This window comes from Corvus kubaryi, unplaced genomic scaffold (genome assembly GCF_017639235.1).
Source record: "Corvus kubaryi isolate FWS band 111438036 unplaced genomic scaffold, C.kubaryi_AGA036_p1.0 37256, whole genome shotgun sequence".
NCBI lineage: Eukaryota > Metazoa > Chordata > Aves > Passeriformes > Corvidae > Corvus > Corvus kubaryi.
The window spans coordinates 6,449,525-6,464,905 of record NW_024581076.1 but is presented as its reverse complement, the minus strand read 5'-3'; the positions used below and the strand labels follow the sequence as shown (position 1 = coordinate 6,464,905).

At 42.5% G+C, this 15,381-nt stretch overlaps 1 protein-coding gene and 1 long non-coding RNA gene across 5 annotated transcripts in view; one reads left to right on the top strand and one right to left on the bottom strand.

Annotated features, from left to right (window-relative positions):
* ARHGAP20 (Rho GTPase activating protein 20) overlaps positions 1-14,062 on the top strand; it is a 59,724-nt gene extending 45,662 nt beyond the window's left edge. For all 4 annotated transcript variants that reach the window (XM_042023869.1, XM_042023871.1, XM_042023870.1 and 1 more), the window contains 6 exons: positions 3,512-3,690; positions 6,648-6,809; positions 7,792-7,901; positions 8,804-8,993; positions 9,443-9,554; positions 11,113-14,062. In XM_042023869.1, coding sequence (XP_041879803.1) covers positions 3,512-3,690; positions 6,648-6,809; positions 7,792-7,901; positions 8,804-8,993; positions 9,443-9,554; positions 11,113-12,200 — 1,841 coding nt within the window. In that variant the 3' untranslated portion in view covers positions 12,201-14,062. The remainder of the gene's footprint in view (positions 1-3,511; positions 3,691-6,647; positions 6,810-7,791; positions 7,902-8,803; positions 8,994-9,442; positions 9,555-11,112) is intronic.
* LOC121662585 lies at positions 2,194-6,653 on the bottom strand. Its single transcript, XR_006015327.1, has 2 exons — positions 4,908-6,653; positions 2,194-3,134 (listed from the first exon to the last, which is right to left on the bottom strand). It is a non-coding gene; the product is annotated as an uncharacterized LOC121662585 (long non-coding RNA).
* Positions 14,063-15,381: the final 1,319 nt, after the last annotated feature.

Below are 15,381 nucleotides of genomic sequence, written 5' to 3'. Positions count from 1 at the left end.
TTTTTGTTGTTCTTAGCATACTCAGCTCAGTTAGGAACCCTGCCTTACTTCAACATTAATGACCATATCATAAAAAAAAAGCCTTCCACACTGTTGTCTTGGGCACTCCCCAATACGTAAGATCTCCCACAGTATATGAATATGAATAGAATCCATTTGTAATGTTTTCAGAAATTAAGTACAGTGAAGCTACAGCAGGGTCCATTACAAATTATTCTGGAAATTGATTACGTTTTATATAAATTAATTTCCTTTCCACATGCATTCATCCACCCCCTTCCCAGTGATTTGTATCATATATTACTTCATGGCATATTTTAAGAATGAGGCAATCTAGCAAAGGGGTGTAATTAGGTTTACAGGCCCCGCTTTGGCAGCTGATGTTGACTGGCAAAAGAAAATAGAAATGCAAATCAGGCCTGTAGAGTTCTAATGCAGATGTGTTGTCATCAGTGCTGTGCAAGCTGCAGGAATGGAGGGAGCCTGGCTTGGGGCAGCAGAAGCCTGGGGCAGCCTGCAGGTCATGCACAGGGACTGCACTAAATGGGAGAAAGGCTTATAGTCCACCTTTCCTTCTTTGATCAGACAAAACCTGTTAAAGTGATGTGTAGGTGTGACTGCTTGCAAAGGAGGTTATCTCACATACAGCACTGTTAGTTGCGTTTTTCCTAACTCTTTTGGGTTTGGAAAATGGCAAAAATTACCTGCATGCAAGCCAAGGCTGTGATCTGGCTTTGGGCTCATCTTCAGGTCAGTAAGCCAAAATCTGTGTTGCTGTTGTTGGGTACTCACTGGGCACACTACCACATACAGGGTGAATTTACAGAGAGCAGTATCTGTAACCCCATACTTCACTGCCACATGCTGTGCTGTCCTCCCTCCCATCACTTCCCTGCATCAGGGATCCCTCTGTGCTGGACATGCTGTCCCTTCTGGAGGCAGCAAGGAGCAGCTGCCCAGCTCTACCAGGGTGCACCACAGTTAGACAGCAGTGTAGGTGTTGACAGGCAGGCAGGACTGACAGCTGGCCCTCATGTCAAGTAAGTAGCTGTGTGGACACCAAATGTGGTGGTGTAATTGCATCAACTGTCCTGGCAGGATGGTTAAAAAAAGTACAGGAGAATTTTCTTTGTGGAAGAAGTGAAGTGTTTCTGTTGCCTCTGCTGTAGCCTTTCCGCATGTAACAGGAATGGCCACTTACCAGTTAAACATAGCCATTAAATAATGCTCACGAGCACATTCTTAAATAGGGCTGAAGATTTATTTAGAAGTTTCTGATTAGTTTTAAGGAGAGGAAATGCCATTTCCATGGCTAGGACACTAACTATGAATAGACTTTCACTTCATGTAAAATATGAGCAGAAGAGGTGGCTGCTGTGAGCTCTGACCAAAATTTTCCAACAAACTGGTATTACTTTTTTTCTGATTGTGGCTTAGGGTAATCTACCAGAGCAAGGCCATGAGGTTTTTCTATGGAAGTACTTCTGCAGAGCAATAATTTGCATCTGTCTTGGCTGAGAGGAGCCTGGGCTTCTCCTAGTGTTATAACTTTGCACAGGTTCAAGGAAAGAAAGTGTACATCCACCCCTTCTCATCTCCTCTTCAGCTTAAGACTTCTCAACCCCCTTAAAAAGGGGGTATGAAAAGGATGAGTTTTCCTGTTTTTCAGTGAATGTTAGTTTTTAAGTGGCAGGGCATTTTGTTGCCCTCCATCAGCTGTTGGTTTCTGCCCTGGTCTGCTGAAGAACACTGGCTAAGATTTCCTTCCTGTCCCAGGAGAGAGCTGCAGTTAGTTACAATGACCCTTTGCTCTCATTCTCAGTTTGAGACATGGCTGTTAAGAGGGGAACAATCAGTAAGAGACTAAGAGGAGTTCCTAATTTTAAGACCTTTTTTTTTATTCACTTCTGCTATTCCTTGTTCTCCAAAATAGCGTCCTGATTTTTGCTTCCACTGAGATCTACAGGGTTTACAGAAAAAACCACCAGTACGTACTTGCCATTGTGTCACTAGAACACTGGCAAACCTTAGTTTGTGAAGTAGACCTTATTCTGGTGCTTATATCCAGCTCATCTAAAGGAAAAAAAAGTCATTTTGAAAGTTACAGGACAGTTCTGTTCTCCCAAAACATGATGTGTCAGGTAAAGCCTTAGTCACACAGTAAAGCCAGACTTACATTTCTTGAACTTTTGGACTGCTTAAAATGTATATCCTCATTATTTTTTATGAAAATAATTTTTCTTCAGGCTTTCACATTCATATGCTCACATTTTGAGTTAAACTGTTAACTTTTCATCCTGTAAGCATCTAATGAAAAGACTTCCACCCATTCCCAAAGGGAGCATGATCTGGAACGGAATGATGTATAATGAAAATCACTCTTTGAGCTAAAACCCCAATTCTAATAAAGTATAGGAAAGAATAAAGTATTGGAGAGAAAAATCTGGTATTGTACCACAGTCGTTAATTCTGCAAGCCTTGCTTCTGGCCTCCACAACACGAGAAAGTAAAATGTTTGGAAGAACCAGCTAATTAAAATGTGTATGGGATAGGCAAGCAACTAAATCAGTGCTGATTGGCTTTGAAAACACCTTGAAAAGAAAAAATATCTCAGAATAAGTTTTTCCCCATTAGCACTTCTGTCATAAACAGTCCACACTCCTTTTCCCCTTAGCAGTAGCCCATGCTGTTAAGACCTCACACTGGCCGATGTTGAGAAAAGTCATATAAAAAAACCCCTTTTAATGTACCAATACCGGTATTTCCTTCTCTATACACTGCAAACAGGAGCTTCAGTTAGTATAGCTCCATCGATATCTCATGAAATATGTTAAAATGGAGACAAACTGAGCCCATCAGTGTGCTGGCAGCATGCTGAAATGCCATCTGGAAGGCACTGATTAAAGGGCAGGCACCGTCCCTGGGCCATGGTGAGCAAATGCTTGGTGTGAGGACACTGATGCTACTCTTGCACTGTGGAGAAGAGGGCAAGGGCAGTGGCTTTTCCTGGTCAGAAAATGCCTCACCCCATTAGTTGATTTTCTGGTGTCAGCTGTGGGGAGAGTCTCCCACATTTCCAGGAGAACTAGGAAGCCTCTGGACAGCATGCCAAGGTGAGGGCAATGGTTTTGCACCTGTGGGTGGAAAATGAGTTATTTAGCAGAGTCCAGCCCTGTGTGAAGTCAGCAGGCTGAGGTTTGCTATCCTGCACTTGGTGGTGAGTGCTGACACTGCTCCCCCAGTGCAGTGCAGAGCAGATCCTGGTGATCCTCGATCCTGGTGATCCTCTTCAGGGCATGAGTAAGGCAACACATTCTACACACACACACACACACACACACACACACACACACAGAGGTATGTGCATGGTGGATTAGGCTTAGCTGGATGCAAGGAGTTGGTTGAGTTCATGACAGTTTTTCCTTTGAAACCATAGCAACCACCAAAACCCAAATACTGGAACTAGAATTGAAATGCATTTCTCGTAATAAACACCTTTCTCTTTTCCCAGACTTAAGCCAAAAGTCATTTAAAAGGAAAAGATCTATCATAAATTGGGCTTTTTGGCGTGGCCCAGGCACTCACTTGGACAATGCACCCCTCTCCTCAACATCTGCTGCTCCTGGGAAGCTCTTTGGCCTCTTACTAACAACCATCTGTGAGGATGACAACCTGCCCAAACCCCTCTTGGTGAGTCCCAGGCTCAGGGTTGGGTCTTACAGTGGTGGAATTTCTCTGTGTAGTAAATGAAGATATGTTTGTAAATGGGGCATTGAAATTACCCAAGCAAAGAAACCAGAAAGGTTTCCAAAGGGAAACCTCGTTTGTGGTTCTCAGCAAGAACTTTGTTTTTTAACATATGCTGTGGTCAGGCCCAGTTAATAACAGCTTGAGAAATGTATGTGATCAGTCTGCTGCTCTGGGCTATTTCTTCTTTATAGCCCATGCTATAAGGCTGGTTTCCTAATCCTCACTTACACAGTGTAAATAAATGCCGCATTCACACACACTTTTTAAACCACTCCCAAGATCTCTGTAAAATCCCCACATCCATAAATGTCCCATCTACTGTCCCATATAGGCAGCCCACGCATGCATAAAAATTCCACCTGCCCTTAACTAGGCAATTTCAGAGCCTTTCTTGAAGTCATTCCAGGGCAGGCAAGCACTCTGAGTCCTCATTTTTGGTCTGACAGCACCACTGCAAAAAACAGATGGGAATGGGGAGGCTACTGTAGCATCTTTTCATCCTCTCTTGAGGGAGCTCTGGTGCTGTGGATGCTCTCAAAACTAGCCTAGGAACATGAAAAAGGTCCTAGAGCCCATTCCTAGGTATAATTAAGGCATATATGTGGCATTTTTGGTCATTGGAGGGCTGCCCTGTTGTCAGTGCAGCAGATGAAGTATTTACAGAGTGGGAATGAGCCCTGCAGGATCGGGCCCTTTGTCCTAACAGCCCAACTTCTGTCTGGAAGAAGTTGCCAGAACCCCACTGAAATCAGTGGGGTCACACCAGTTTATAGGAAGAGATGTTTTGTCTCCTAAGCCGGTGCTTGATATGCAGCTTTATCACTGTCTGAATAGTGAATCATACCAGGACTTTTCAGGTCTTTTAATAATGCAAGGTTGTTATTTTCTTTTGAAGGAGCAGTGTGCATTTTCATCATTTAGGTTATTTAAATAAGCCCTCCAGAGATGGACTCTGTATGACTATGATCACCTGATCCCTCAGTCTCTCTGTTTAAGAGATGAGCCAATGCTGCATTTCAGAAATTTTTCCAAAACATAAATATTAGTAAATTTTTATCTGAAAAAATCCCCAGAGTTACTCAGCATAGAATCACAGCTTGATAGAATTCATGCTTTGAATTTTAAACATTGTGTTTATGCTACAAAATATAACTTACTTCTGAATTCATGCAGCATCTCTGGAGAATAGAATACTGGGGGACTGAATGGGATTTACCTGCAAGAGAAAGAAAATATTGGGGATGAATGCTACAGGCCTGGCTGGCTAACTGCTTCAGAGCTTCCAGCTTGCTTTCACAGCTGAAGGGCTCTCTTTTGGCCAGTGCCACAGTGAATTGTCTTGCACCTTAATTTCATTCCTGTAATTTTGTCTGGGTTTGTTAGTTTAATAGGGGCTTCCCATTTTTACCTTGTGAATATTTTTGTTCAAAATATATTTTCAAAGCATTTGTGCTTTGTGCTAACATCCTGTGCTGTGGGACTCAGCCTGTTTTGATGGCTCTAAATTTCTGCAAAGAAAATGAAAATGCTGACATGAGTCCCGCTGCCATGAAGGTGCTCCTCCAAAGCATCCTCACTTACGTGAATTCTTGATCTTGGACTTCTGCAAGAGTGAGAAAGAAACATTAAAGAATAAAAGTAGAAGTAATAGCTTCCATTAGACTTACATGCACTGCTGTGTGGCAGGAAGACCTACCTTACAGCCCAGACTAGGAAAGTTCCCAAACTCCATTCCTTAGCCATTGCTGTTCACTAATTCAGTTTAATGATGATGGGCCAGTGTCCCAGGACCACCCCCCCAGTGTCCCTTTTCTTGCCATCATTTTTGATAACTTGGTCCTCAGGCCAGTGTGTGCATACACATAATCTGCACGTGGTTCCCCTTTCGAAGAGATAAACATGACAAATTCTACATTGCTTGGTGTGGGCCTGCAAGAGGTGACCTGCTTGTCTGAGAGATGGCCCGCAGGAGACCGCGGAGAGCTAAGCATCTGGCAAATGTCATGAACATATTATCTCAGGAGAAGTTTCAGCATTTCCTTTTCTGCTTGTTTTCCTCTCTTATGTAACAGAAGAAATCAGTCCCTCCTGTTATTGTACAAGCTAGGAAGGAATCTGCCTCTTTTCCCTTTCCTATAATAAGCTGCCAACTTGTTTAATCCCGTGCAGTCTCATTTGCTTCAGGGGAGCCATAAGCTGAGCTTTATCCCCCTTGGAGTGACCTCGCATGCGGGAGCACCTTGCCCCAGAGTTGGTCCTGCCGACAGCCCTGAGCTGCTTGCAGAGTCTGATACCACTCACAAGCAGCAAACAGGGTGAAAACCTGACTCTGATCTGCTGTAGAAGTGCAGATAAATATGAACAAACAAAGCACTTTCTAGTTTAGATAAAAATCTCATTTTTTTCAGACATCAGCAATGGAACAGAAGTCTGTCTCTGGTTGGTGATAATATTGACCACAATGATGAGCAGCAAGGGTCTCATAGCTTCCTGCAAAGTAGTGTCTGCAAAGTAGTGTCTGGCTGAGGGCACTGTCAGATGCAAAGCTTTGAATTAGATAGACCACTCTCCTTTTCCCACACCACAGTGTTTACACATTTAAATGACTTGGCTGAAACTTGCACAGGTCCTGGAAGGTCATGCAGAAAGTTAGTGCTTAGCAGTGGCAGCACAGTATTTCTGAGGGGATGTTTTCCAAAATGAGAGCCCCAGATCACAGCTTTGCTGTGCAGTTTGGCGTGATCTGGGGGGGTGAGCCTTGACTTGTGTTTGATTTCTGGCATTTTTTAGGACTAAAGGTTTTCAGCTGTGGCAAAAATGGCAAAACTACATTTTAGTGGCACTGGACAATAAAATATATTTATGAGAAATCCTTTTTGCCTTTTAAATTTTTTTAGGACATGCTTTCCCTCCTTTACCAAGAGGGGCCTTCCACCAAGGGTATTTTCAGACGCTCTGGAAGTGCAAAAACCTTCAAAGAGCTAAAGGAGAAGCTTGATTCAGGTGCTGAAGTGGACCTGGCCTGTGAATCCATATTTGTGACAGCATCTTTGTTTAAGGTATGTGAAGAATGTTTCTGTCTCCCATTTTGGGTGAGAGCAGCACAGATCTGTGCACAGCCAAGGAGGGCTTTTCTCCAGCAACAAGAATGTGCTGGCACATTAACCTTGTGAGGATCTCCAAAGGAGGCTACCACTGAATTAGGATGAGGAAGAGGAGTAGCCAGCTTGTTTTGCTGACAGCTTTCCTGAGGTCTCTGCTACAGCCTGGTCCTGTTACTCTCTTTATCTCTGCATATGCAATACTAAAGGGCATGTTTGCAGACCTATCTCCTTACACATCAGTATTACCCTACGCTGCAGAGCCTAGTGAGTTTATAGTGTTGCCATCAATATTTGGATTATTTTTTTCATGCATTATCTTTTGTTACAGTCTTGCATGTCAAAACCAATGTTCCTTGTGCAAAAAAAGCATCATAGCTTCCCTCATCCTAGGTTTTTGGGAAGCTAGGATTTGGTCTTCTTCCTAAACTGCAACAGTTTCCCTGCCAATTGTGTTAGGAAAGAGGACTAGCAAGACTATCAGTGACTAGTTTAGGTACTCCGTTGATTAGGGGAGGGAAGGAAGGGATGCCTTGGAGTGCTTATGGTCTGGAGGTATTTGAGCTTGTCAGCTAAGGAGAAGAAACAGGGACTACAGATGAAATTAAGCGATAAGTAAAGACAAATGTTATGCAACATCAAAATAACTGGTCTCACTGCAGATTTTTTAGTTCAGCAACATCAGATGAAGCATAGAAATACCTCTGTTTTGTCAAAAAAGGGTAGGGAAAGGCAAGAAAAGATTCACTTTAAGCATAATCTAAAGTGTCTCTATCTCAGATGATATTCTTCTGGTTTTGGTTGCTGTGTGTAATGATATGGTTGCCAGTGAGTGCTGTCCCATGGGCACATCCTCTTGTATCTGTGTATCTTATTCCTGCTCCCTCACATGCCCCAGAACAGCTGCTCATGTGTTTTGTTCGTCTTTTCTCTTGATAAGGATTTTCTTCGCAACATTCCAGGCAGTATTTTATCATCCCAGCAGTGTGATAAGTGGGTCTCTGTGCTGGATCAAGGAAATAATGAAGAGAAGATAAAGAGCATCCAAAGGTAGTTACTTATATTCTCTACATTCTTTTCCTATAAATGTATATCCCAGAATGCAGAATCATAAATATTCAACTTACAATTTTTTAAAATAGATGCTAAAAATATATTTGTATATGACAGAACATTGAAGCTTACATATGTACTTAAGTGATTGTCTGTATGAGACAATTTTCTGACTCTCTTTTGTCCTGCTTTTCTGCCTTTTGTGGACACCAGTAAATACATTAAATATCCTTTCATGAAAAGAACAAAAGCAACTTGTATTATTTGTAAATATGATGTCCAAAACCTGAATTTCTGTCTGATACAAAATCCAAAACTACCTGTGGGGAACTTTGGAGTCCTGGGTGAAAAGGAAGCTGAAATCAGTTCTTCACGTATTTTCCCTCATTCATCTCAAATTTTAGTGACCATTTTGAAGCCAAGATGGAATTGTGAATGAAATGCTGGAGCATAGTGACAAGGGAAGCCTCCAGCCTTGCAGGTGATACCAAACAGAAAGTAGGCAAAGTCTGTGACACAGGAAATGGAGCTTTGTGCAGTAGCTGACTCCAGGAGTATTTATACACATACTTAAGGCAACTAGATGGCATGGACAGACTACTGAAGTGTTTGGGGAAGTGAGTGGTGAATTATCAGGCAACTTAGATGAAGTACAGTTTCATGTCATACATTTTACTGGGCAGAGCATAATTTTGTGTTACAGTGTTTTCTGCTGTTCCAGAACACTGTTTAGAGACACAGTGAGGGAAACAGCTGAACAAGAACACCTCTTTTACATCCTCCCTGGTTTAATTAGTGGACAGTGTTACCCTGTTGCTGCATTTCCATTATCTTGACTTGTGTGACCACTATGGAAAGTGGTCACTAATGTGAAGAATTCTGGTTTTATATGTTTTCAGGTTAATAGAGCATCTCCCCAGAGCTAATGTTTTTCTCTTACGTTACATCTTTGGAGTACTGCATGGAATAGAAAGGCGATCTGAAGAGAACCAGATGAATGCCTTTAATCTGGCTGTGTGCATTGCACCTAGTCTGCTCTGGCCTCCTGTATCCTCCACTCCTGATATAGAAAGTGAATTTATTAAAAAGGTAAGAAACACTTTGGTGTAGCAGAAAACCATACCAACTTTCATCCCACTCAACCAGGCTGTTGGTTACAAACATGAGAACAGTCAGTACCTCTTCAGATCAGGACTTGTCCTCTTGTCAGGGCTCCAGCAACATTCATCAATCCATTCTCATTTTCTGTCTGGAAGAAGGGAAGAGAGGTCATAAAGCAGTGCCCAGTGTATCAGCAAAATGCCTCTCTCATCAAGATCTCTGGTTGTGGTGACCTCAGAACAGGACAGAGTAGAATGGAAAAGATGTACACAAGGATGTATACCAGGACAGTTTTATCTGGGCCCAGGAGACTGAGAGAGAAGTTCCTGGCTGCCCTCATGGATGACACTGTGCTCCTGTTCCTCATCTGTATGGTGAGCTTGCTCTGAGTTGAATAATAGAAGATCTGACATCTCTCTCCCATTGCTTGGTTGCAGATTTCTAGTCTGGTACAGTTCCTCATTGAGAATTGCTGCAGGATTTTTGGAGATGAAATTACCTCCCTCTTTGGAGAAATACTGATGACATGCAAGAGAGAGAACAGCTCAGGTAATACAGATTGATGTTTTGATCCCTTTAAGACAGCTAAACTCAGGCAGGCAAAAGATTGGTATATTCCATGGAAGCATGCTGTTCATTCTTCATGTGGTGTTCCCAGATACTGCTGTTCTCTTTCCTCTGCCCAAAGAATTGCTCATAATCACTGATTCAGCTTACCATAGACCTCGACCATATCACAAAATGCTTTCACAAGTCATCTGAACCACTATGGTTGAAAAAGGAGGGAGGGGAAACAAAGAAAATAAAAAAAGAAAAAATCTAGAGAAGGTTTCCTCTCAAAACTAGAATTTTTGCATTAGCCTGTGTTTTCCCAAAATATCAGGAAGTCGGTGATCAACAGTGGTCATAATACAGCTGTCATCCCATTATATTTGGGTTGAAAGTGTCTATTCTTCACTACCAAAAGAGAGAGATCTCCAGAGTTTCAATGGGGCATCCAGATTTTGCTGCTAGCACAGAAAAATTGTGGAACTAGTAACTGAAAGTGTTTGGCAGACTAGTTTACAGAGCTTTCCAGATTATCATTAATGCTTTTTTTCTCTCCAACCCTCTGATTTTGACTTTGTAAGGAGTTTTGTGTCTCTCCTTAAAGTATTTCTAAAGCAGAATTTTTGTAAAATAAATTTTGTCACAGGTGGCCTGTACTGAAAGTGGTAATGGCACTTGTGTCGGCATGTCTGACTGACTCAGTGTGGCTGTTTCAAACTCCTCGTGCTCTGCCTCCAGTGAGATTGGGTGAAATCCAGTGAAATTTGGCCTGCCCCTCCTCAGGAGTGAAGCACATGGGATCTGCTATGCTGGGATGTGCTGGCAGTGAGAGCTCAGACCCATGACAGGTTACAGCAGCTGAATGAGTTTTCAGGCAGGCACTGAGGCGTGGTGGCTGCCCGTGCATGAACTGTGTCTGCTGCAAATGTGAGATAAGACAGCTTAGCCTAAGCCAGAGCAAAAGAGATTTAATGTAATTCCAATTAATGCAGATACAGGATAGGGCCCAGGTGTACACTGCTCAGTGCAAATGAGGTGTCTGTTTAAACTGAGACTAAAACTTCACAGTGTTGCTCTTAAAAATATTGTATTTTCTGCAAAAAGCAGAGGTAAGAAGTATGCCCTGTTTTCTTCATTTGTCTGAAAGAAGGAAAGAAAGGTTAAATGTTGCTTTCAATATCCAATAATGAAAAGAAAAATAAAATAAATTACCAACTCAGTATATGTATGTATGTAAATTATTGGTTACAGCTGGATTATCTACTGTCCACTTAAAAAAACCAAAACAAACCAAAAACACAACAAAAATCCCCTAACCCTTATTTGTGCCATTATCCTGTATTTCTTGACTGAGCTATAGCTTAGTACTCACTTCAGCTTCTCTAGTTCAAAATTAAGACAGTAATTTTTTATGAAATTATTAGTATTTCTGCTTGAAGAATCTTTAAAGGGCAAATGCTCCTGAAAGTAAAGGATACTTGCCAGAAAAAAAAAAAAAGCTGCTTTTCAAGAGTGTGGTTCAGTCACTGATGTGTTAACACTTGATTTGTCCTTGTAGATGTTGCTTCTCTCCATCAGAATGACTCTTCCTATGACAGCCTGGAAAATGAGGCGAATGATGAAGCTGACTCTTCCTCCAGTGACTGGATTAAAACCCGTGATCAGGATAACAGGAGCAGGGAGTCTGTCTTCACTCTGAGCGATGGCGATTCGGAGCAGACAGAGGTGGATGAAATCCAAAGCCGAACCAAACTGAAGCAGTTGGCAATTTCTGCTGACATGCATCTGAAGTTTTCCTCGCAAGAAAACTCCAACGAGTCTCACTACTCCAGTGGTTTCCCCTCAGCAGCTACCTCGGATGCTCCCAAGACTGTGAGGAGGCACCGGCGCTCCTCCGAGCCTGCAGTTGGCCTCCAGACCTGCAGTTCCGCGCGCACCGATGCCGGGCGTGAGAAGGCAGCGCGCAAAGCCAGCTGTGACTTTGTCCTTTCTCACGAAGACGAAGAGTGTCTCTGCCAACGCCGCTCATTGCAGGTGGAAAGGCAAAAGCTCAGCAATCAGAGCTTGGTTGTAGGGATTAATGTTGGTAAAAGTGACAACACAAACCAAAATGTTGAAAGGAAAGACCTGTCCCATTGTCTTCTGCCTCCAACGCCAGAAGGATTAAATCTTTGCTCAGGATTTAGCTCTTTTAGTCAGTCTTCTTCTGGGACATCTCCATCTGTGTCATCAATTTGCTCCCTGGACAGTGCTTTCTCCCAGTTTTCAGACCAGGCTCTGTTTACCCTAAGTGAAACCTCCTGCCCTTTTGATAGCACTTTTCAGTTGCTAAAGAAACACGAAGACGCTGCTGCTCCTGTGGCTGATGACTGTTTGCTTACAGCCACCAAGGTGCCACCATCTCCACAACCTACTGACACTGGGGCTGAGGGGGGCTTGGTGGGGGCCAGCACCAGGTCAGCACCCCTGAAACCTACTGATGGAGTTGATGGCAGTTTCATTAAGCCTGACCTTCAGCCATTGCCTCTGAAAGTCACTGGAAGAGACAGACTTCATGATCAAAGAGGAGGTCTAGAAAAGCATTACAGCAATCCAAAGTTTGAAGAGACCGACCAAAGCTTTTTGCAGAGGAATCTTAATGCTTAAAATAAACACCATAAAGAAAATGCCTTTGGTGTTGATGTGTGTTCATTTTAAGTTTAACATCCAGGTTGTTCAAATTTAATTGAGCAGTCCCTGGACTCACAGGTTTTCTTTCTTTTAGGAAACTGTCTGAGTAATGTTCCAATATAAAGCTTTGCAAGAATATTGTAAGAATAATAAAAATTGCTGAAAAGCAAGCAAATAGAAATCTCCTGAAAATTTGGAAGGGACCAGGAGGTAGCTAAGGCCAGTGTCCTGTTCCCTGACCCTGCCAGGGCAGCGGGCTGCCTGCTGGGCCTCTCTCCTTGACCACTTGAGTGTTGAGCCTTGCAGATGTGAGTCCCAGTCCTTTGTGCTTTTGATGTAGCGTGCAAAGTCAGCATAGCTTCCATAACTGTGGTATTATACTACTGTTCTGAACTGATAAATATTACCTTCATTGTCCTCCAGGGAGTGTGTTGTTTTCTGTATGTTTATACAGTATGTTCGATAGGTGTAGTTATTTCTTTCATACTGCAAAAGAAAGCAAAAGTAAGCCCGAAAATATGTAAAGGGAAATGCTGAATCTTGTAACTTACACCTTGCAACTCTGTGTTTCATTTATTGTGCTTTGTTGGCTGTTCTGTTCATGTTTAAGTTGTGAATAGTTTCTTAACATTGCTGTAAATGGCATTATGTATTATTGCAAGCAGAACACAAGAAATTTTATTATGCAACATCTAAAACATAGAATCACAGAATGGATTGGGTTGGAAAGGACCTTAAAGATCATCCATTTCCAACCCCCCTACCAGGGCAGGGATACTAGACCAGGTTGCTCAGAGCCCCATTCAACCTGGCCTTGAACGATTCCAGGGATGGGGCATCCGTAACTTCTTGGGGCAACCTGTTTTAGTGCTTTACCACTCTCTGAGTAAAGAATTTCTTCCTAATCTCTAATCTAACCTGCTCTCAGTTTAAAAACTTGCCCCTTGTCCTGCCGCTACCTGCCCATATAAAAAGTCATCTCCCTTCTTTTTATAAGCCCCCTTAAGGTACTGGAAGGCCAAAGTGAGGTCTTCCTGAAGCCTCTTCTTCTCCAGGCTTAACAATCCCAACTCTCTCAGCATTCCCTCACAGAAGAGTTTTTCCATTCCTCTAATGTTCTTTATGGTCCTTCTCTGGATTCGCTCCAACAGCTCCATGTCCTCCCTGTGCTGGGACCCCAGAGCTGGATGCAGCACTGCAGGTGGGGTCTCACCAGAGCAGAGCAGAGGGGCAGAATCCTCTCCCTGGCCCTGCTGCCCACGCTGCTTTGGATGCAGCCCAGGACACCTCTGGCTTTCTGGGCTGTGAGGGCACATGGCTGGGTCATGTCCAGCCTCTCCCCCAGCAGTACTACAAGTCCTTCTGCACATGGCTGCTCTCAAAGAGTTCTTCTCCCAGTCTGTACCTGTATCTGGGATTGTCCTGGCCCAGGGCAAGGTGCAGCACCTTGCACTTAGACCTGTTGAACCTCCTGAGGTTCTCATGGGCCCACTTCTCGAGTTTGTCCAGGTCCCTGTGGGTGGCATCCCATCATTCTGTTGTGTCAACTGCACCTCTCAGCAACCTGTCACCTACAAACCTGCTGAGGGTGCGCTCGGTCTCGCTGTGTCATACATCATATAATATATTAGAGTAATGCATTATCTAAATGCTTTGTATAATATATCCTGCTAAATTTTGCTATTATATATGTTCTGAAAAAAATGTGTATTTTTGTACTTGCAAAAAACTGCTGCTAATTTTACAAGTTCTGTTTTGTTGTTACGGCACTGGTATTGATGTGTATGCATTCAATGCTATATATTAAATATTATTTGTTATGTCATAAATTCAGTTTATATTCTGTGTAATTTTTTTTGTGTCAGTTCTACAAGCTATTGCTGAAGCAAAAGTCCCAATGATGCCACTGCAAATCCTGTGTAAGAAAGAACTGAAGCATTTTTCCTCCACTTGGGGTGGCATCATTCCTACTGCATGCCATCATCCTGTTGACTTTTGTAAATTCTCATAATTCTCAAGCAAGAATTTGTACCCTTTTTCTCTTCATCTAGTGGTAGGAGGATGTTTTCAGCTAATGGGATTCAGTCAACAATATGGAGGTGAAGAGAGACCTCGTGGGATAATACATATTAGGATTGGGAGCAAGGAAAGGAGGGGAGTAAACCAATGAATGAGAGAAAGATTTATTCTTTATTATTAGCAGGGGTATAGAGAAAGCAAGAACGACATGGCTACACTAAACACATCTGAGTGTGTGTGTGCATGCATGCAATGCTTCTGAAATGTCATTGATTCATTCCTTAGCTTTCTGTTTCCAAGAGCCCTGCCCCACTGCAGTTAATAGTGGCCAGTACTGGAGTTTCAGGTCCTGCTCTGCTTAACTCTGCTCTCCTAAAGGTGCTGCTGCTCCTAAGTCACTCTCATTTCTGAAACACGTAAACAGCGTCCAGTGCACCCGGCTGTTTCCAAGTGTTATCAGCACAACAGGCTTTTAGCTCTTTATGAAACAGAATATTCATTCATAAAGCAGATTTGGAGGAGGGGGGAAAGTCTGTTAACAAAGTTATAAATAACCTTACTTGAAAATACAGAATCAAGGAGGTATTATTTTGGGCTCTAATCCTGCAAATGTATCTGTAAGCAGAGCTGCGTTTGTGGAGACCCATGTAATGCAGTAAACCATCATGCACTTAGAACAATACTCGAATGTATAATGTATGCAGGCTCTGATTTGACTGCAATTTGTTCTTCCTTCTTGTATTCAGCTATTTTAATGAAAAGAGTGGTATGCAGAATCTGATCTGTAAGTCACCTTCCAGAGGTAAATACTTTGTGTGCGTTTTGAGACCTGTCATCTAACAGCTCTACATATACACCTCCTTCAAAACAAACAGAAAAAGACTGATTGACATGATGCTATTTTGAAATAAAACAGCTACTCTGCATTTCCATTTCTTTTCAAAATGGTAAAAAGCATATTGCCATGCTGCCAAGATTACATTGAGCAGCAAATACTGATTCATTGCATCAATAATAAAGCTTTAGAAAATCGCTAGTCTCTGCAATATAAATTTTCTGTCCTGCAAATGGTATCTTCCAACAAGTCATTTATCTCTGCTGTCTGAAGAAAGAGTGTATCAAAGTGTGCTTCGATGTG